Source organism: Oncorhynchus nerka, linkage group LG14 (genome assembly GCF_034236695.1).
Source record: "Oncorhynchus nerka isolate Pitt River linkage group LG14, Oner_Uvic_2.0, whole genome shotgun sequence".
Lineage (NCBI taxonomy): Eukaryota > Metazoa > Chordata > Actinopteri > Salmoniformes > Salmonidae > Oncorhynchus > Oncorhynchus nerka.
Genome location: NC_088409.1, coordinates 81,468,603 through 81,490,321, shown reverse-complemented (window position 1 = coordinate 81,490,321; position 21,719 = coordinate 81,468,603). Strand labels below are relative to the sequence as shown.

The 21,719-nt window shown below is 44.4% G+C and overlaps 2 protein-coding genes across 2 annotated transcripts; one reads left to right on the top strand and one right to left on the bottom strand.

The window, feature by feature from the left end:
- Positions 1 to 309: 309 nt before the first annotated feature.
- On the bottom strand, positions 310 to 17,007 carry sgpp2 (sphingosine-1-phosphate phosphatase 2). Its single transcript, XM_029681396.2, has 5 exons — positions 16,665 to 17,007; positions 7,603 to 7,764; positions 3,698 to 3,877; positions 1,565 to 1,654; positions 310 to 1,047 (listed from the first exon to the last, which is right to left on the bottom strand). The coding sequence occupies exons 1-5, from the start codon at positions 16,914 to 16,916 to the stop codon at positions 502 to 504; spliced, it is 1,230 nt and encodes a 409-aa protein (XP_029537256.2). The 5' UTR covers positions 16,917 to 17,007; the 3' UTR covers positions 310 to 501.
- A 1,368-nt stretch (positions 17,008 to 18,375) lies between these two features.
- On the top strand, positions 18,376 to 20,467 carry LOC135559695 (E3 ubiquitin-protein ligase RNF182-like). Its single transcript, XM_065000490.1, has one exon. It carries the CDS (start codon positions 19,580 to 19,582, stop codon positions 20,339 to 20,341), a length of 762 nt encoding a protein of 253 aa, XP_064856562.1. The 5' UTR covers positions 18,376 to 19,579; the 3' UTR covers positions 20,342 to 20,467.
- Positions 20,468 to 21,719: the final 1,252 nt, after the last annotated feature.

Sequence of the window (21,719 nt, the reverse complement as noted above, 5' to 3'; positions counted from 1 at the left end):
CTACTCCCTTCATAGAAACTGAAGATCTCGTACAACGCGGTGTACTACTCCCTTCACAGAAACTGAAGATCTCGTACAACGCGGTGTACTACTCCCTTCACAGAAACTGAAGATCTCGTACAACGCTGTGTACTACTCCCTTCACAGAAACTGAAGATCTCGTACAACGCGGTGTACTACTCCCTTCACAGAAACTGAAGATCTCGTACAACGCTGTGTACTACTCCCTTCACAGAAACTGAAGATCTCGTACAACGCTGTGTACTACTCCCTTCACAGAAACTGAAGATCTCGTACAACGCGGTGTACTACTCCCTTCACAGAAACTGAAGATCTCGTACAACGCGGTGTACTACTCCCTTCACAGAAACTGAAGATCTCGTACAACGCTGTGTACTACTCCCTTCACAGAAACTGTTTGATACCGTTTTCTAATTTCAAAGTGACCCCAAACTTTTGAATGGTAGTGTATATATTTTAACAGTTCATAAAAGCATTGGGTCATAGCAGTCCCAGTACTATGAACAGTCTATTGACTAGAATAGAGTGGACCAGGCCTATAGAAGTATAGGTGGTGAACTTATATGGCACCTCGATCTCCTTCCTTCTCCTGGCGTCTATGTCTTTGACTGACACTCCATACCAGGAGCACAGCATCCACAGACTGGCTGTCTTCATTATCTGTCGAGTTGCAACCAACGCCACGACACCCACCACAAAGCGGGAGCTGGCCAGGGCTAAGCCACCCAGTGTCAGTGCTGGCAGGGGTATGGGTAACACCCCCTGGGGCTCAAACGTCTCCCCCAGCCTCTCATTTACCCAGTAGCCCACAGAACAGCCTGCACCCACCCCCAGGATGGTGGTGGTGTCCCCCCGCGTGGTGGTGTAATGGTCCAGCTCAGGGTAGGTGTAGCTCAGGAAGAGAGCCAGTACCAATGCCCCGATGGGGGAGAGTGGGGAGGTGAGCTGGAGCCGGTCGAAGGTTTCCCAGTATGGATAGGTGACCAACATTAATGTGGCTGAGATTAGAGCACCACAGATCACGTCCTGAAACCAGCAGGGAGTGGGAGTATATACATACATGTATGTTATACAATTTTGTAACTGCTTAGACAGATATATTAATAATTGATTGAAGGGTGATGTGGTCTTTATGGTGATGAAGTGCTAGTCTGAGTCAGAGGAGGCTGGTGGGAATAGCAATAAGAGGACAGCCTCATTGTAACGGCTGGAATGGAATTAATGGAACAGAGTCATACATGTGGTTTCTATATGTTTGACACTGTTCCATGTCCTCCTATAGCTCCTCTCACCAGCTTCCTCTGGTCAGCGTGTTGCTCTGGAACCTCCGTTATCTCATATTTACTCCAAAAACTCTAACAGGTCATAATGAACTACTTATTCTTATGTAAAGGCATGATGAGTGTCAAAGTGAAAGGCAGGTCCCCCTAGCTAACAGTGCCAGCCAGACATACAGTATGAATAATACATCCTGCATTGGGTCTGAATCTTTTATACAGTACTTTATACAGTACTGTCGGGCAGAGCAGCAGAAGAGACTTACCAGAGCAGAATGCATGCCTGTGTACAGACGACTCAGACACACCAACACAGACAGCACCACCGCCACAAGCAGACCCACTTCAAACTGGAACTGTGGACAGAAAATAGAGGTACACACAAATCACACTCTGACAACAGGAGGTTGGTGGCACCTTAATCAGGGAGGACAGGCTTGTGGTAATGGCTGGAGTGGAATGGTATCAAACACGGTTTCTATGTTTCTGATAATATTCCATTCTCTCCATTCTTCCCCTCAGCAGCCTCCACTGACTCAGACGTGGGTACACACACAAACACACACACTACTCCAAAATACATAACATTCTGATGAAATACATTCTCTGATACTCTGATGAATTATGGATATGATCTGAAAACCTCCTCAGCTTGGGACTGTCAGACTATGATGGTGGAAGCAAGAAACTCCCATCATCCCCCTAATCTTCTGTCATCCATCTACATCCCGCTAAGACAACTACATCTTCCATCTGTCATCCATCTACATCCCGCTAAGACAACTACATCTTCTATCTGTCAACCATCTACATCCCCCTAAGACAACTACATCTTCTATCTGTCAACCATCTACATCCCCCTAAGACAACTACATCTTCTATCTGTCAACCATCTACATCCCCCTAAGACAACTACATCTTCTATCTGTCAACCATCTACATCCCCCTAAGACAACTACATCTTCTATCTGTCAACCATCTACATCCCCCTAAGACAACTACATCTTCCATCTGTCATCCATCTACATCCCCCTAAGACAACTACATCTTCTATCTGTCATCCATCTACATCCCGCTAAGACAACTACATCTTCCATCTGTCATCCATCTACATCCCCTAAGCAACTACATCTTCTGTCATCCATCTATTCTGCCACTTTGACTTATGGACTGCCTTAAAGACATCCTCTGTTTTTGCTCAACTGTCTCTGTCCATCTCCCCTTCCCTCTCCACCCTTTTAAATAATTTGCCCCATTTGTGTTTTTGTTTCCCTCCATTTCAATGACAGTGAAGAGAGCCTATGTCATGTATATTCATTGACCTCCTTTTCTCCTTTTCGCCTCCTTCACTCCCTGCTTCTCTCTCTCTTTCATGTGTCTGTTCCTTTCCCTTGCAGTTGGGGGGCTTTCAGAAGAAGTTAATGAAGAATGGACTCTGAATGGACACAAAGGATGTTGGGATGGAGGGGCCACTGTGATTGACTGTCCTGACCTTTCACCCCTCAGAACCTAAGAGATCGCCTCAGGCCATTCAGACCACTAAACATCTATAGCTATGTACCCTCTCAGAAACAGAAACTAAGTCACCACATGCATAGCTATACATGCTCTCTCAGAATCAATGTCACCGCCGCAGGACACTACCACTGTATCTGAGGCTGGTGTTGTTTGAGTAGCTGGTTGATTGATTGTTCTGTGTGAGACAGAGAGATAATGTAGAGAGAGAGTAGAGAGAGAGAGAGCAGAGAGAACGAGAGTAGAGAGAGAGCAGAGAGCGAGAGAGTGAAGAGAGATCGACAGTCATTTACTCTAGTCTATCAGAGGAACAAAGCAGCTGTGTGGGTGTGTCTGATGGTGACTGTTGGTGCCTGATGGTGAATGATGGTGACTGGCCGCTCCGCCCCTCCCAGCACATTGCCAGGAAGGGCAGTCAGGGTCAGGACTCAGGGACTCAGGAGAGACAAGCCCCCTGAACAGAGATGCGTACACCTATTTCAGGTCCTTCAAATCTGCATACACTGAAGGTCTAGAGGCAAGTTGGGGGTTTTTCAGACAAGGCTGTACAGAGTCCGACAAACTACACTGAACAAAAATATAAATACAACATTAAAGTGTTGGTCCCATGTTTCATGAGCTGAAATAAAAAATCCCTGAAATTTTCCATGCGCACAAAAAGCTTATTCGTCTCAAATATTGTGCACAAATGTGTTTACATCCCTGTTAGTGAGCATTGTAGGGAATAACTATGTTGGCACCAAACTCTCCATATTTATTTTACATCTATAGTTCTGTACAGGCCTTGTCCCAGGGGAATGAGCAAGTGTTGAGTCTCCCCCAAGACTGAGTAGCAGAAGCTTGGCAGGGGACCCAAGAGGCTCAGGGTGCTGCATGGGCCTCACTTGAACCCTGGAAGGGGCGCTGAGGAGTAGGGTGAAGAAGATGGCGGTGGTGGCCATGACGTGGGTGGAGGGAAGGCCATACTCAGCATCCACACGCTTCTCCAGCTTCACCACTGGGGGCGATAGAGGGCGTGGCAGCTTCAGCACATCCTTCAGGGCCTGGCCGATGTACATCACCATCTGGAGGAGAGGAGAGAATGAGAAGAGAGAAGAGGAGGAGAAAATAAGAGCAGAGGACAGGAAAAGAGGAGGTGGAGAGGAGGGTAAATCTTAATAATGGCTTTACAAATACATTTGATTGATTGGATGGAACTCTACACTTTTACTGTGAAATAATACATCAAAAACATTGTAATGTATGAAGTTAACCTGATTGTTCAATGCTCCATTAAGAATGGCCACACAGTATCCTATAAATAAGTAATCATTCAGTGTGTAGCAACCAGTTTGCAAGAAGATGCAAGACACACTTCTATAAACGGAGCACAGTCTGCAGTTGCAGACTACTTTAAGAATCAAATACAGCCATGAGCTGCTGACACAGTGTCTTCAGTTGATGGTGACTGTCTCTACACCTACAGGAACACAGACACACTCCACTTATGCCCTGTACACACTCAGATTCTTTGACAATGGTTGTGAAACAACTGATATTTTAGTGATACATAGTTTGTGCAGAAAAAATATGTTGTATTACAACCTTTGTGCGAGAGAGAGAGAGAGACAGAGAGAGAGAGAGAAAGAGTGAGAGGGACAGAGTGAGAGGGACAGAGAGAGAGAGAGAGAGAGAGGTAGAGAGAGAGAGAGAGAGGGACAGAGAGAGAGAGAGACAGAGAGACAGAGAGGTAGAGAGAGAGGGACAGAGAGAGAGAGAGACAGAGAGACAGAGAGAGGGAGAGTGAGAGGGACAGAGAGAGAGAGAGAGAGAGGTAGAGAGAGAGAGAGAGAGGGACAGAGAGAGAGAGAGGTAGAGAGAGAGAGAGCGAGAGAGAGGGACAGAGAGAGAGAGAGAGAGAGAGAGAGCGAGAGAGAGAGGGGGACAGAGAGAGAGAGGTAGAGAGAGAGAGAGAGAGAGAGAGAGAGAGGTAGAGAGAGAGAGAGAGATGTAGAGAAAGAGAGGGACAGAGAGAGAGAGAGAGAGAGAGAGAGAGGGTAGGAAGGAGTATGCGGGCGACAGATAGAAAGATATAGAGGTGGTGACTATTCCTATTCACAGGATGGAGACACTATAATCAGTGAGTGTTTCAGTAACCATGGTCTATGAGAGATAAAACTGCCTACAGGCTTCTTATCCTCATGGTTAACATAGCAACCAGAGATTAATACTGAAAGAGAGAAGGAAAAGAAGAGGAAGAGGGAGGGAGGGAAGGAAAGAGGGGGGAGGGAAGAGAGTCACTATCACTTTAGCAATCAGCCACTTGTTCCCTCGGAAGAAATACTGTCCCTGATGCTACTGCCTCCAAGACATGGGCACCATTTACTCTGCCTCCACCCCAATGGGCATTTATTTATTCATCACTGCTACAGTTATGACATGTATAGTGCTATTTCTGCTTATATTGTTGTTCTTTTTATGACCATTTTATTATTTTATTTCACTTGGTCCTGCATGTTGGAGCTCGGAGCCTAATATTTTCACTCTACCCTGCAATCACACCTGCAACTCTGCACATGTGACTACTAAACACGCTGAATCTGAATCTGAATAATATCGTACCCTGCCCCTGTTAACACACCACCGATCATATCAATCTCACTGGTACTGTCCTCAGATCAACCTATACAGTGGGCCAACACATTAGGCTCTTTGTGTGGGCCACATCAAAGGATTGGCAAGGCACCATCACATGAAGAGATGAGTTACAGATGATCCAGGTCATGAACAGATAGCAGCAGTGCAGATTTAGCTGAATGAATGAGAGTATTGATCGGTCCCAGTGTCACTCTGGACTTTGATCAACATGGGAGGGTCGTGGGAAAGGGGAAATGGGCTGTTTCCCTTCTAAATCTGATATATTATGCTTGAAAGTATACATTTATTAATGCCGCGCAGTTACATGGTTAAGACAGAAACCACTCACTTCCTCGCTGAGGAAGGCATATCAACATTCTGGGGACCTTTTCAAATGTCCGAAATCGAAGTTTATTTCTAGTGATCAGACTGGTTACAGGGGGAGGACACATACAGTAGGTGGTTTGAGTATGTAATACAGTATGTAATAGTATGTAATTGAGTATGTAATAAATGCTATGGTAAGTCCTGTCAATACAGCATGCTTCGGGAAGAGGACCAGAGTGGAGAGGGTCACAGTCTGTAATTCAGTGGTGTTAGTTATGATCATGAAGAAAAGATGTGTGTTACCCTGTAATAAGGTGCGTGTTGTGATCAACTAGAGGAGTGTGTGTGTGTGTGTGTGTGTGCGTGCGTGCGTGCATGCATGCATGAACAAGCAAGTATGTGTGTTGGTGTTTACAGGTGGCTGGGGGTTCAGAGTTCACTTCCCAAACCATTCCTCCCCTGGGGAAGAACATGGGCAGGTCGCTCAGAGGGCATACACCTGCACTGGAGGAAAGGACACACAGTGCACACAAACTTACTGACACTCAAATCAGAGTGTGTATGTGTGCGTGCATGTGTGAGTTTGAGCTTCATGGTCAAAGCATACCTAGATGCAGGAACATAGATGATCTATGAGTATTAACGATTCATAAGATGTTTATAACTCAGTAATAAACAGTTGTAACACTGGTTGAAATTGTGGGATTGTTAATTGTTGCTTGCCAAATACTGAGTAATTTAAGGACCCTCCTGTTCTGTTCTATTGCCTGTCCCATCACCCTGTAGCACCAGTCCACCTGAGCCCTGTGGTCCCTGTGGCCCATGTGGCCTGGGGTGTCAGGACCAGGTCAGAGAGGGGTAAGGGGGACAGGGATGAAAGGCTGGGTCAGAGAGGGGTAAGGAGGCAGGGATGAAAGGCTGGGTCAGAGAGGGGTAAGGAGGCAGGGATGAAAGGCTGGGTCAGAGAGGGGTAAGGAGGCAGGGATGAAAGGCTGGGTCAGAGAGGGGTAAGGGGGACAGGGATGAAAGCCTGGGTCAGAGAGGGGTAAGGAGGCAGGGATGAAAGGCTGGGTCAGAGAGGGGTAAGGAGGCAGGGATGAAAGGCTGGGTCAGAGAGGGGTAAGGAGGCAGGGATGAAAGGCTGGGTCAGAGAGGGGTAAGGAGGCAGGGGTGAAAGGCTGGGTCAGAGAGGGGTAAGGGGGACAGGGATGAAAGGCTGGGTCAGAGAGGGGTAAGGGGGACAGGGATGAAAGGCTGGGTCAGAGAGGGGTAAGGAGGACAGGGATGAAAGCCTGGGTCAGAGAGGGGTAAGGGGGACAGGGATGAAAGCCTGTGTCAGAGAGGGGTAAGGAGGCAGGGATGAAAGGCTGGGTCAGAGAGGGGTAAGGGGTGAGAGGAGGTGAGGGAGAAGGAGAAAAAGAGCTTCATTGTCTCACACACTCTCTCTCATGATAAACATGAGATTGTATGGGATGTTCAAGCAAGGCATCAGTCTGTGACACTGCTTTGGTATACCATATCGGTGTGGGTATTTCCAGTTAAACATTTATTTTCTGGAATGAAACCGCAGGTGTGAATTTAATAGGTAGCAGTGGTAGCAGAAAATATTTATGTCTGGGAGGATGGTTTGAAGAGCAGAGAAGACTGTGTCTGCATCTGAAATGGCACCCCAATCCCTATATAGTGGGGCTTATGGGCCCTGGTCAAAAGTAGTCCACTTATTTTGACCAGGTCACATTGGGCCCACTATATATGGAATATGGTTCCATTTGGTACTTTTTCTGTTCTTCAAACCATCCTAACTCACATAGATATTTTCTCTCTTTTGCAACCACAGGTGACTTACAGTCCAGATGTTGACAAGGCGTCTGCAGAGGAAGGGGTCCAGGTTCCAGTGTAAGCAAGGAGGGAAGGTGATGTAGAAGACCTCGTGACCCAGCCCGGCCGACACCAGGAACAGGAAGTATAGCAGCCGGTTCCTCACCTCATACTGGGGCCTAGCAGACACCTGTGGGTGGGTACAGAGTTAGTAGTCTCTCTAGACAAACAGGTTGCCTCCCACAATATAAGATCAGGGATATCTGAGACTAGAAAAAGCGGGAAACCTTATTAATGACAGTAAATAGTTTTTGCCACTCATTCACAGTGTAAAAGCAGAGTAGTCGACAGTATAATAACAAAAAGGAGGCTCATTGCAGGTCATTGTCATTCCAATCATTTTCACTCCTCTGTAACCATATTCTGAACAAGATAACCACTTGTAGCCTCAAATGAACATATAGTGAAATTAACTATTTGTATATGGCCTCGGGTCGACCTGTACAACTTTTACAAGTTAGCAGGAGCAGACTCTCAATAGACCATGTAGCATTGTTATCAATTCCAGCTTTTGGACAGAGTTGTCAGTTGAAGTCTTTATCTCACGAGTCACATGGATAGCCTATGAAATGCAATGAATGGCAGTTTACTTCTGATTTCAATATAGAAAAATATTTTGTCTTTTGGAAAATAATTTGACAAACATGTTTTAGGCACTTCCATTTCCAGGAGTCACCATCAGGACCGTCAATGTGTGATGGAGGGAAAAGAGAAACAGAAGCACGGCTGATCCAGTTGTGACATCATCCTCATCCGCGCCAGCTTCATCATGATGGTGTCGACAGAGATGTCAGCATAGTGAATAGCTCTGAAGCAACTCTGCACTATTTTGTTTGTTTATGTACTATTTTTTTTACGTTATTAGCTCAATAATTGTTTTGTGTCATACACACAGCCGGGAAGAACTTTTGGATATTAGAGTGGCGATAACTCACCAGAACTTCCAGCATTACAACCCGGATTACGACTTCTCTGGAGCAGATCCCTTGTTTGCTCTCCCCAGAGCAATCTAACTTATTCCGGATGCTGACCCAAAACCACGCCGGAGAAGGAGAGGTACTCGAGGCGGTCTTCTGGTCTGACTTAAGAAGCATGCACACCACCCACCACTCTTGAGTATTTTACACGCTAATGTCCAATCTCTGGATAATAAAATTGATGAGCTCAAGGCGAGAGTTTATTTTCAGAGAGACACCAGGGATTGTAACGTACTCTACTGCACGGAAACATGGCTTTCTCAATATACTGTCTGACACGGTAAAACCAGTTGGTTTATCAGTACATCGCGCCGACAGGAACAAACATCTCTCTGGGAAGCAGAAGGGTGGAGGTATATGTTTTATGATTAATCACTTATGGTGTAACTGTTCTGTTCACCCGATCTAGAATATCTCACAATTAAATGCAGACCGTACAATCTCCTGAGAGAATTTTTGTCAATAATAGCAACAGCGGTCTATTTCCTCTCCAAGCGGATACCACAAAGGCCCTCAAAGAACTTCACTGGACTTTATGCAAACTGGAATCCATATATCCTGAGGCTGCATTGTCACGTTCGCTGGAATAATTTTCGGACCAAGCTGCAGCGCGATATGGTTTCCACACATTATTTATTAGAAACGCACAAAACAACAAAGAAAGAATGAAACAAACAACGAACCGTAACAATAACGTGTAACATTCACTAACTCAAAACAATATCCCATAAAACAGGTGTAAAGAAATGCTACTTATATATGATCCCCAATTAGAGACAACGAGAGCCAGCTGCCTCTAATTGGGAATCATACCAAATACCAACATAGAAAAAATAAACTAGAACCCCACATAGAAAATAATAACTAGAAAACCCCTCAGTCACGCCTTGACCTACTCTACCATAGAAAATAAGGACTCTCTATGGTCAGGACTTGGCATGCATTTATTGTAGCTGGGGATTTGAACAAAGCACATTTTTGGAAAAGGGTCCCGAAATTCTATCAACATATTAATTGTTGTACTCGCGCTGCTAAAACCCTCGACCATTGTTATACTACCTTCCAGAATGCATATAAGGCCCTCCCTCACCCTTCATTCATCAAATCGGACCAAAATTCCATCTTGCTACTCCCCTCCTATAAGCAGAAACTCAAACAGGAAGCACCTGTGGTGAGGACTATTCAATGTTGGTCTGACCAATTGGAATCCACGCTTCAAGATTGTTTTGATCACGTGGACTGGGATATGTTCAGAGTAGCTTCAGAAAATAATATTGACACATATACCGATACGGTGAATGAGTTTATCAGGAAGTGCATAAGAGATGATGTACCCACTGTGACTATTAAAACCTACCCCAGCCAGAAACCGTGGACAGATTGGAGCATTCGCGCAAAACTGAAAGCGTGAAACACCACATTTAACCAGGGCAAGAAGACTGGGAATATGGAAAGAATACACACAGTGTAGTTATTTCCTCCACAAAGCAATCAAGCAGGCTAAACGTCGGTATAGGGACAAAGTTGAGTCCCAGTCCAAAGGCTCAGACACGAGACGTATGTGGCAGGTTCTACAGACAATCACAGATTATAAAGGGAAAACCAACCACGTCGCGGACACCGACGTCGGGCTGAAAACCTTCTTCGCTCCATAATACTGTGCCACCGACGCAGCCCGCTATCAAGGACTGTGGGCTTGTCTTCTCTGTGGCCGACGTGAGTAAGACATTTAAGCGTGTTAACCCTTGCAAGGCTGATGGTATCTCTTGCCGTGTCCTCAGAGCATGCGCAGACCAGCTGTCTGGTGTGTTCACAGATATATTCAATCTCTCCCTATCCCAGTCTGTTGTCCCCACATGCTTCAAGATGACCACCATAGTCTCTGTACCTAAGAAAGCAAAGGTAACTGAACTAAATGACTATCGCCCAGTAGCACTCACCTCTGTCATCATGAAGTGCTTTGAGAGACTAGTCAAGGATCATATCACCTCCACCTTACCTGCCACCCTAGACCCTCTTCAATTTGCTTACCGCCCCAACAGATCCACAGACAATGCAATTGCCACCACACTGCACACTGCCCTGTCCCATCTGGACAAGAGGCATACATATGTAAGAATGCTGTTCATTGACTATAGCTCAGCATTCAACACCATAGTACCCTCCAAGCTCATCATCAAGCTCGAGGCCCTGGGTCTGAACCCCACCCTGTGCAACTGGGTCCTGGACTTCCTGACAGGTCGCCCCCAGGTGGTGAAGGTAGGAAACCACACCTCCTCTTCGCTGATCCTCAAAACTGGGGCCCCACAAGGGTGCATGCTCAGCCCCCTCCTGCACTCCCTGTTCACCCATGACTGCGTGGCCAAGCACGCCTCCAACTCAATCATCAAATTTGCAGACGACAGAACAGTAGTAGGCTTGATTACCAACAATGATGAGACCGCCTGTAGGGAGGAGGTGAGGGCTCTGGGAGTGTGGTGCCAGGAAAATAACCTCTCACTCAATGTCAACAAAACTAAGGAGATGATTGTGAACTTCAGGAAACAGCAGAGGGAGCACCCCCCTATCCACATCAATGTGACCGCAGTGGAGAAGGTGGAAAGCTTCAAGTTCCTTCGCGTACACATCACTGACAAACTGAAATGGTCCACCCACACAGACAGTGTGGTAAAGAAGGCGCAACAGTGCCTCTTTAACCTCAGGAGGCTAAAGAAATGTGGCTTAAAACCTTAAACCCTTACAAACTTTTACAGATGCACAACCGAGAGCATCTTGTCGGGCTGTATCACTGCCTGGTACAGCAACTTCCCCGCCCACAACTGCAAAGCTCTCCAGAGGGTGGTGCGATCTGCCCAGTTCATTACTGGGGGCAAACTTTCCACCCTCCAGGACAGCTACAGCACCCGATGCCATAGGAAGGACAAAAATATCATCAAGGACATCAACCACCCGAGGCACTGCCTGTTCACCCTGGTATCATCCAGAAGGCCAGGTCAGTACAGGTGCATCAAAGCTGGGACCGAGAGACTGAAAAACAGCTTCTATCTCAAGGCCATCAGACTGCTAAACAGCCATCACTAGCACATCAGGAGTGGCTACCTATAGACATAGATTAGGAATCACTGGCCACTTTTAGAAATGGATCACTAGCCACTGTAATAATGTTCCATATCTAGCATTGCTCATCTCATATGTATTAACTGCACTCCACACTATTCTATAGTGTCTTAGTCATTTTTAAATTGTGTTTACATATTGCATCATCCATTTCATATGTATATACTGTATTGTATTCTATATTACACCACTGACTGTTAAACAGCCATCTCCAGCACATCAGAGGCTGCTGCCTATAGACATAGATTAGGAATCACTGGCCACTTTAAGGAAATGAAACACTAGCCACTTTAATAATGTCTCCGTATCTTGCATTGCTCATCTCATATGTGTAAACTGTACTCTATACTGTTCTACGGTTTCTTAGTCACTTTAATTGTTTGTAAATATTGCATCACCCATCTCATATGTATATACTGTATTCTATACTATGTCACTGTATCTTAGTCCAATGCTGCTCTGACATATATGTATAGATATCCTTAATCCATTCCTTACTTAGATTTACGTGTTTTTTGGGAGATATGTTGTGAAACTGTTAGATATTACTGCACTGTCGGCGCTAGAAGCACAAGCATTTCACTACACCCGCAATAACATCTGCTAAACATGTGTATGTGACCAATAAAATGTGATTTGATTTGAAGGCCTTCAGCGGTCCTCATCGGGTTGGAACTACTTTTGATATTGAATGTCTGTTGTATCTAAGTTTAAAGTAGCTTAAACAAAATAATAGCCTAGGCTAAATGCTCAAGTCAGGTCATAGGCTATGTAGCCTATGTTATGTCACATTTGAATAGCCTAACAAACACCCCAAAACAAACACGGATGTTGGGTTGTTTGTTTAGACTACTCATAGCCTACTTGGTTTCATTCTTCAAAACAAATGCAATGAATAAGACTGCAAAATACCTTTTGGCCATCGGATAATCAATCTGCAAGCAATCTCTACCTTCAATCAAAGAAGGGTGGACTAACAAGCCTGTCGGAAGGTACAGGACCGCTGTCAGAACTGATCAGTTGGACGGGATTTTGATTTCCATAGGGGGCACGTATTTTTCATGGGCCAATTTTTTTAATGGGTTTTAAAGTAAAGACATCTCCATTATTAAGAGTCTGTTGATACACCTGTGCATCAAATATGTGTCCAAAAAACGTTAATATTTCCTGAGCTTTCTTATATCTCCTAGATATAGGACAGACACTTCAAAAAACTCATTTCTTATGCTTTGTTTTTTGTATGGTCTGTTTTGCCATTTATGAATGTGTTCTGTATTGCTTCCTATTGGATATAATAGGAAAGGCAAAATTCAAAATGTTATCAAATTATTTGTTAAAAACATTTTTCATACCTACAGGGGTCCTAAAATTCATAAAAAAAATAGCTAAAGGATTCACCATCTTAAAACAGTTCAATATATTAGCCTAGTAACGTGGCATGAACACAACCAGTCAATATGTTTGTTTTCATCTGATTGTCAAACAAATCGGCGGCACATAAGTTTCAAGTTTGGAGAAGCTTACAATTTATTCTACCATTTCTACCAATCTGTGCGCCAGTTATGATTTTCATACATGCATTTTTGTTGATCGGGTTCATTTCAATCATAATGTTTTCATTTCTCAATATCATTATGACTTGGTTAATCATAAAATCTGAATTTATCTGAATTATTTAAGTTCAAATCTAACTACTGTGAGAGCACCAGCCCTTGCCACATGAACACATTGATTCAACCTCTCTTTCGTGTCATCTGAGATTCCCAAAGATTGGAAAGCAGCTGCGGTCATCCCCCTCTTCAAAGGGGGGACACTCTTGACCCAAACTGCTACAGACCTATATCTATCCTACCCTGCCTTTCTAAGGTCTTCGAAAGCCAAGTCAACAAACAGATTACCGACCATTTCAATTCCCACCATACCTTCTCCGCTATGCAATCTGGTTTCAGAGCTAGTCATGGGTGCACCTCAGCCACGCTCAAGGTCCTAAACGATATCTTAACCGCCATCAATAAGAAGCAATACTGTGCAGCCATATTCATTGACCTGGCCAAGGCTTTCAACTCTGTCAATCACCACATCCTCATCGGCAGACTCGATAGTCTTGGTTTCTCAAATGATTGCCTCGCCTGGTTCACCAACTACTTCTCTGATAGAGTTCAGTGTGTCAAATCGGAGGGCCTGTTGTCCGGGCCTCTGGCAGTCTCTATGGGGGTGCCACACAACTCTCCTTCCGTGGCCTCCAATTGCTCTTAAATACAAGTAAAACTAAATGCATGCTCTTCAACCGATCGCTGCCTGCACCTGCCCACCCGACCAACATCACTACTTGACGGTTCTGACTTATGTGGACAACTACAAATACCTAGGTGTCTGGTTAGACTGTAAACTCTCCTTCCAGACTCACATCAAACATCTCCAATCCAAAGTTAAATCTAGAATTGGCTTCCTATTTCGCAACAAAGCACCTTTCACTCATGCTGCCAAGCATACCCTCGTAAAACTGACCATCCTACCGATCCTCGACTTTGGCGATGTCATTTACAAAATAGCCTCCAATACCCTACTCAATAAATTGGATGCAGTCTATCACAGTGCCATCCGTTTCGTCACCAAAGCCTCATATACTACCCACCATTGTGACCTGTACGCTCTCGTTGGCTGACCCTCGCTTCATACTCTTCGCCAAACCCACTGGCTCCAGGTCATCTACAAGACCCTGTTAGGTAAAGTCCCCCCTTATCTCAGCTCGCTGGTCACCATAGCAGCACCCACCTGTAGCACGTGCTCCAGCAGGTATATCTCTCTGGTCACCCCAAAAACCAATTCTTCCTTCCAGTTCTCTGCTGCCAATGACTGGAACGAACTACAAAAATCTCAAACTGGAAACACTTATCTCCCTCACTAGCTTTAAGAACCAGCTGTCAGAGCAGCTCACAGATTACTGCACCTGTACATAGCCCATCTATAATTTAGCCCAAACAACTACCTCTCCCCCTACTGTATTTATTTATTTTGCTCCTTTTCGCCCCATTATTTCTATCTCTACTTTGCACATTTTTCCACTGCAAATCTACCATTCCAGTGTTTTACTTGCTGTATTGTATTTACTTCGCCACCATGGCCTTTTTTTGCCTTTTCTTCCCTTATCTCACCTCATTTGCTCACATTGTATATAGACTTATTTTTCTACTGTATTATTGACTGTATGTTTGTTTTACTCCATGTGTAACTCTGTGTTGTTGTATGTGTCTAACTGCTTTGCTTTATCTTGGCCAGGTCGCAATTGTAAATGAGAACTTGTTCTCAACTTGCCTACCTGGTTAAATAAAGGTGAAATACAAATAAATAAATAAATAAATAAAATTGATACACTGTGATCCATTGGCAGCTAAAGAAATGAGCGCATGCATGGAGCTCAGCGATGGCCTATAGACCAATGTAGCAGTGGGCCTATAACTTCCAAGGTCAACAAAATAAAAATACATAAAGCCGATAAATAAATACATTTTTTACAAAAAATCGCATTCATTTCTCTACTCCAGCTGTCTGCCTCCCTTTTCATCTTTCTTGACTTGAACTATCCCTAGCGAAGTGCAACATTGTATCAAATCAATCAACTGGGTCCTGCCCACCAGCAAACGTGCAACATTGTATCAACTAGCCTATTCCGGGCCTTCAAAAATGTCCAGTGAGTTCAAGACAGACAGCTGTTTTTAGGAAAAGGTTTTCAGGTATTTTAAGAGCTTTCCACTGAATATATGGGCTCGTCAGATCATGATATTTTGCCCCTTACACCGAGGCTTGGCAATTAGTCCACAAACATTTCCCTCTGCATTTCCCTTTTAAGCCTATTGGATGTGCTATTCAAAAAGTAAGTTATCTTCACAGGTTCTTCAAAAATAATTCCAGTATCCGAACAGTGCACTGTGCACCCGCCAACTTTCCTTCAATTTGCATGGCTGAAAAACTATGTGAACGAAGAAAGCATCCGAGTGAGCAAAACAGCACCCCTATGTTTTACAATATGTAACCCATGTATCTGATGCTGTCAGGCCAAAAAGAGTATGACATGCCATACTCTTTTGATCAGACAGCATCAGATACATGGGCTACACGTTTTTTTAAAAATTGTGTATTTATTTAACCTTTACTTAACTAGGCAAGTCAGTAAAGAACAAATTCTTATTTACAATGACAGCCTACCCTTGCCAAACCCGGACAATGCTGGGACAATTGTGCGCCACCCTATGGAACTCCCAATCACAGCCTGATGTGATACAGCCTGGATTCAAACCAGGGACTGTAGTGATGCCTCTTGTACTAAGATGCTGTGCCTTAGACCACTACGCCACTCGGGAGCAAACTGAGACAGAGGGTTGCAGTTTAGTTTGTTCGGATGCTTTATATGATTGATGAGTCCTTCTGTTGGTGTGAGTTTCAGTCATATAAATGGTCAATTTGAAATATTTGATTTGGATGGGCAAGGAGGTATGGAATAGAGGCTATACCTTCTCAAGGCCTGCCCATAACGCCAGCCCATAACGCCTGCCCATAACGCCAGCCCTGGGAAGGTAGCCTATAGCCCACTGGGCACATACATCAATTCAAAATCTAGTTTTATTTTACATTTGGTTAAGTTATCAACTAACCTGGATTAAAAATGTAAAATCTACAAAACAATTACCATGTCATTGGATTTACAGTAGGTTAAGAGTTAAGAGTTAGGTGACAAAATACAAAATGATCTTACATTGATTACTTTTTGCAAATCCAATCAGTTTTCCACTTTGATTCAACGTCATCGCATTACATTTTGGGGTTGAAATGACCTGGAAACAACATTGATTCAACCAGTTTTTGCCCAGTGGGAGCCTACCTTCTTCTGTTTCTTCAACTCAATAACTCAAACTCTCATAGAAAAGTTTACACTTACACCAACACTGTATCCATTTTCCTTGTGTTTGTCATTTGAGTTGCTGTCCTTTTCACTGGTAATAACGTGTCCATTACCGCACCGCAGTCGAGCAAGTTGGTGAGGTGTTTCTGCGTCTATGAGCGGCGTCTCCCGCGGAGGGTGCACCCAGTTTCCGTTCTGATGCGAGGCTTCGATGAGGAACAGACCGCATGCCCTCTGGAACTTGGCCACAAGCTCCGAACCATGCAGATATTTAAGCAGTTTGAGCATCGCAACTCTCTCAATAGTAGCATATGAGGTGTATGAGAACAGACAGACAGGTACAGACTAAGACAGAGCGCATTACCCACCCTTGGGCTCATCCCACACAGAGGTGTGTTTTCTGTGCGTGCAGGTGCGGTTTGACAGGTGTGTGTGGGATACGCCAGGAGCACCGAACTGTCATAAAGCCAGACAAATTCACCGACCTTTAGACTACGTGAAAAGATCAACCACTATTTTTTATTTTTAAACCCTTATATTAACTTTTTTGTATTTGTTTGTCAATGTATTCTAATAGTCTATAACAATCGGCCTATAATTTTGAGATAACAATGTAGCCTGTGTTTATCTGCAGGTCCTGCGTGTGTGTTGTGTGTGCGCGTGCGTGTGTGTCTTTCTTTGTTTCTTACTTTTAAGTATTTTGTTCAACATATAGCCCAATGAGGCCAAATGGGCTTAAGGTTATGCTATATACCTTTATTCAATAAGTGATATTGAACCTGAAGACTTCATGGGTCAAATCAAATAAGTATCTACTTTCGGCCTTATACAGAATAATAAGTCTGCAATATTCCCAAAACGGGATCAACTGCAAGGTGCAAATTGCCTATGTCGGTTTAAGTTATAGTCTTTGCTAGGTAAAGTCCCACATTATCTCAGCTCATCGGTCACCATAGCAACACCAACCCATAGCACGCTCTCCAGCAGGTATATTTCACTGGTCATCCCCAAAGCCAAAACCCCCTTTGGCCACCATTCCTTCCAGTTCTCTGCTGCCAATGACAGGAACTAATTGTAAAAATTACTGAAGCTGGAGACTTATTCTCCCTCTCTAACTTTAAGCATCAGCTGTCAGAGCAGCTTACTGATCACTGTACCTGTACACAGCCAATCTGTAAATAGCACACCCGACTACCTCATCCCCATATTGTTATATATCTTCTTGCTCTTTTTTTCTTGCTCTTTTTTCTTGGCCAGGTCGCAGTTGTAAATGAGAACTTGTTCTCAACTGGCCTATCTGGTTAAATAAACTGAGACCCGACAAAAAAAGTTTGCGATTGTTTTAGTTTTTTTTTTACATGACATAAGTGTTTGGGGTGAAATAAAAACATGTTACCAAGAAAAAAATGTGAACAAATATTGTTATTTCTGTTTTATTGTAAGTGCAAAATTGTCCTCTGTAGTGGTCGTTAGGACATACGTTACATTACAACACGGTTCTAAATCAAGAGGCGCAACATCGCGAGACTTCCGGAAATGCTTGGGAAACAGACCAAACAGAACAGGCCAGGGGTTTGAGAAGTCAATCGTGGAAGCGAACAGTTCTTTCTTTGTTGTTAATTTTCTCGATCTCTAAAGGCACATCCTAGATTCGAGCCAATGTTTTAAGTAGTTGAACTCCAACATCGTGAAAGTGACAAATTGACACGTTTTCATTTTCGTCAAAACAACTTTATATTGAAAGCGTGCCTTTGATTTGACTGTCTGCACAAGCGCAGTTTGGCGCGAGACGACCATTAGGATGAAGTGTTTCTACGCATGACGTCGCCTACAAGTGTGATCAGCCTATCTTCATACTGGACGTCTTTTATTACAGTCAATAGGTACACTAGATAAAACACATAGTTGTGGCATCTGGAAGTCCACTACAGAGGATATTTCTTGATAACCTCGTATTTAGCATTCTCATTTAATGTGCTTTTTTTTTTACACAGTCCTGACACCTCACTTAACTGTTGCTGAGATTTTCACTTAGGCCTACCAGAAACTATTTGAATATCAAGCTCATAAAAAGTATCATTAATAATTAGCCCACACGCACTTCTTTTCAAATGTCCATCACATGTTCTAATTTTAATGGTAGACACGTTTTTTTAGAACCAGGAAGTTAAAGTTTTCAAAGTCACACCCCCACACATACGATATCACTGAAAAGCCCAGAATGTCCTCTCAAAGGGACAACAGGACTTAATACAGTAGCTTGTGTGGCCTCAGAGATGCGGACCAAGAACGGATGACCACTGGAAAGGACAAAAATGAAGGAGGATATTAAACAAAACAATAGGAGCACAGATTATATGAACACAGTTTATGTCACAGTGGACCTTTCAACTTTGCCTTTTTGACAGAGTCTATCGTTTGAACTCATGAGATGTTTTGATTTAATTATGGCGCATCCCTTCTAAATGGCATGATGGCGGCGGACTTAGTTATCTCTACATCGCCTCTCGTTCTGACTCCCAGAGAGGGCTGAAAACAGTGTCTATTGTCCTCCCCTATCAACCCGGGCGGTTTCGATCAACCGAGAGGAAAGATAACAACCATGAACTGTGTGTCGATCGTCGCCTTACTGTCTCCTCTCTCTGCGGGCTGAGCATAGATCACTCCGGTGGATTAACCCCTCACGAGCATTACATCACCGATTCCCACACCCCGAAGCGTAAAATGATACCCATTTCATATTTAACGAGCGGATCTGAACACTGGTGATGACGGGTGACGCCTGGATTTAATTTTTTGACGTCGTGGGGATTATCCAAATATATCAACAATATCAACGTAGGCTATACAATTCATCAACGAGATGATGGCGCTTTTATGAACGGGAGATAGACGAACACTGTTATCTACATCTCTGCCTGTAGGCTCCTTTGTCTTCGTAGAGAATGTGAATGGCGAAAGATGACATGGCAGAGGTAGATTCAGCATCCAGTGGAGCGGAACCCACGCGCGGGCTGGAGATAGCGTTCCCATACGAGGAGTATGAATGCAAAATATGTTACAATTATTTCGACCTTGACCGTCGCGCACCCAAGATTTTAGAATGCTTGCACACATTTTGCGAGGAGTGCCTGAACACTCTCCATCTCCGCGAGGAGCGTCCATGGCGAATCAGCTGCCCTATATGTCGCCACAGGACGCCCGTGCCGGACTATCGGATACAAAACCTGCCCAATAATACCAAGGTAACGGAGGATTTCCCATTGTACATTGACTCTGACCCTCTGCCTCAAGATGCCTTGCCCCTCTACCCTCCTCCGTTGCACCCCGCACTCGTCGCCCTCAGGCGCGAGGAGGCATCGGGGGCGTCCACGAGCCAAGCTACCCCCTCCACTACCTTGTCCACCGCCACTACGCTCTCCCAGGACTCCGTGCGCTATGACAGCTGTCAGAGCTGCAAGCGGGTTGCCCTGACTACGGGCTGTGTGTGTGTGATATTCTCCTTTCTGTCCATGCTGGTTCTGCTCTTCATGGGCCTGATCTTCGTGCACAGTCACAGCAACCCGCCCTCGCCCGCGGGCCCCATTTGCCTGTCCGTGGCCAGCATCCTAGCCATGTTCTCAGTGGTCGTCACGTGGCTGATCTGCTGGTTAAAATATAGACCAGATCACGAGTCAGGCCGCTCGTCTGGAACGAATAGGAGGAACGCCTGATGATGAAGATGCTAATCATGATGATAATGTGATGTGTGTGTGATTACGTAAATATTGCTGTATACTAGCATAATGTCCCTCCCTCCCTTCACTTGTTGTTGTTGTTGAAATAAACATTGTCCAGAATGGCCTTTTAACAGTAGGATATAGCAAGCACCATGTAAACTCCTTCATCTGCTTATTGAGTACTAAGCCTACAGTAGCCTACCGTTGATACATTCATACAGGCACTTGTATGTCTACCTATGGCAGGTTTCTATGATGATGGGTAACCTTGCCTGAGACCTAAATGAACTGCCTGTCGCTCCCAGAACGGACTGGTTGATTGCTGGTTGATTGAGTTGAGGACTGTGGTTTGATAACAGTTTCCTGAAAAGTATACATCACTATGCCTCTCACTGCATGAAAACCTGTCCTCCCTCCCATGCATCTCAAAGACGCACCTGCCCATGTTATTGTAGTGTGGGCTACACAATTCCACATGAATATTTTGAGATTTTGTATCATGCCTATAACAGGCCCACTCATTTGAGAAGTCACTAATATATGTAATTGACAAGTCACTCATGTAAGATGTGTAAATAGTACAGTATCTGTGAAGATAGGAGAGGTGTCCTTACCGCTATTTAAATTGACATGGTGTTTAGGTTACCAAGAATAGGTCTAGAGAACAGGTGCCTGCTACATTCCTATTTTAAAAGGTCTCCGGTTGTAAGCCTACTGTACACTTGTGTACATCTCCCTGGCCTTTCTGTGCCTGTGTAGTCAGATCATCATCATCTGCCAGGCCTTTCTGTGCCTGTGTAGTCAGATCATCATCATCTGCCAGGCCTTTCTGTGCCTGTGTAGTCAGATCATCATCATCTGCCAGGCCTTTCTGTGCCTGTGTAGTCAGATCATCATCATCTGCCTGGCCTTTCTGTGCCTGTGTAGTCAGATCATCATCATCTGCCAGGCCTTTCTGTGCCTGTGTAGTCAGATCATCATCATCTGCCAGGCCTTTCTGTGCCTGTGTAGTCAGATCATCATCATCTGCCAGGCCCCTGAAAGTATCCTCTTCCCTTCCTCCTGCCTGTCGACTGATCATCGCCACCGGTCTGACAGACAGTGAAGGTGAAAGCAAGGTTCCTTCCCACCATATTGCTTTGAGTCTTGTTGTCATTCACTTCAGATCATCGATGAGAACCTTGAAGAAGGGAGGAGGCATTTCCTCCGTTTTCGATTGAGGCGCTAATTTACCCCTCTCTTTAGGTGGTTGAAGATGCACTCCAGGATCTAAAGCACAACAAATTCCTAACATATGTCACAAATGTGATTTGTAACAGTCACAGGAAATAGATGACGTTCTACACAATTGGATGACGTAGTAGGCTACACA

Bases quoted from the DNA above. Each gene is read 5' to 3' on its own strand.
- sgpp2 (XM_029681396.2), bottom strand. From the start codon at position 16,916: ATGCTCAAACTGCTTAAATATCTGCATGGTTCGGAGCTTGTGGCCAAG. The intron at 7,765-16,664 runs GTAAGTGTAAAC...ACCCACCCACAG, and splicing joins AAAATGGATACAGTGTTGGT to GTGTCTGCTAGGCCCCAGTA. The intron at 3,878-7,602 runs GTAAGTCACCTG...CCTCTCCTCCAG, and splicing joins GCCTTGTCAACATCTGGACT to ATGGTGATGTACATCGGCCA.
- LOC135559695 (XM_065000490.1), top strand. From the start codon at position 19,580: ATGGCGAAAGATGACATGGCAGAGGTAGATTCAGCATCCAGTGGAGCG.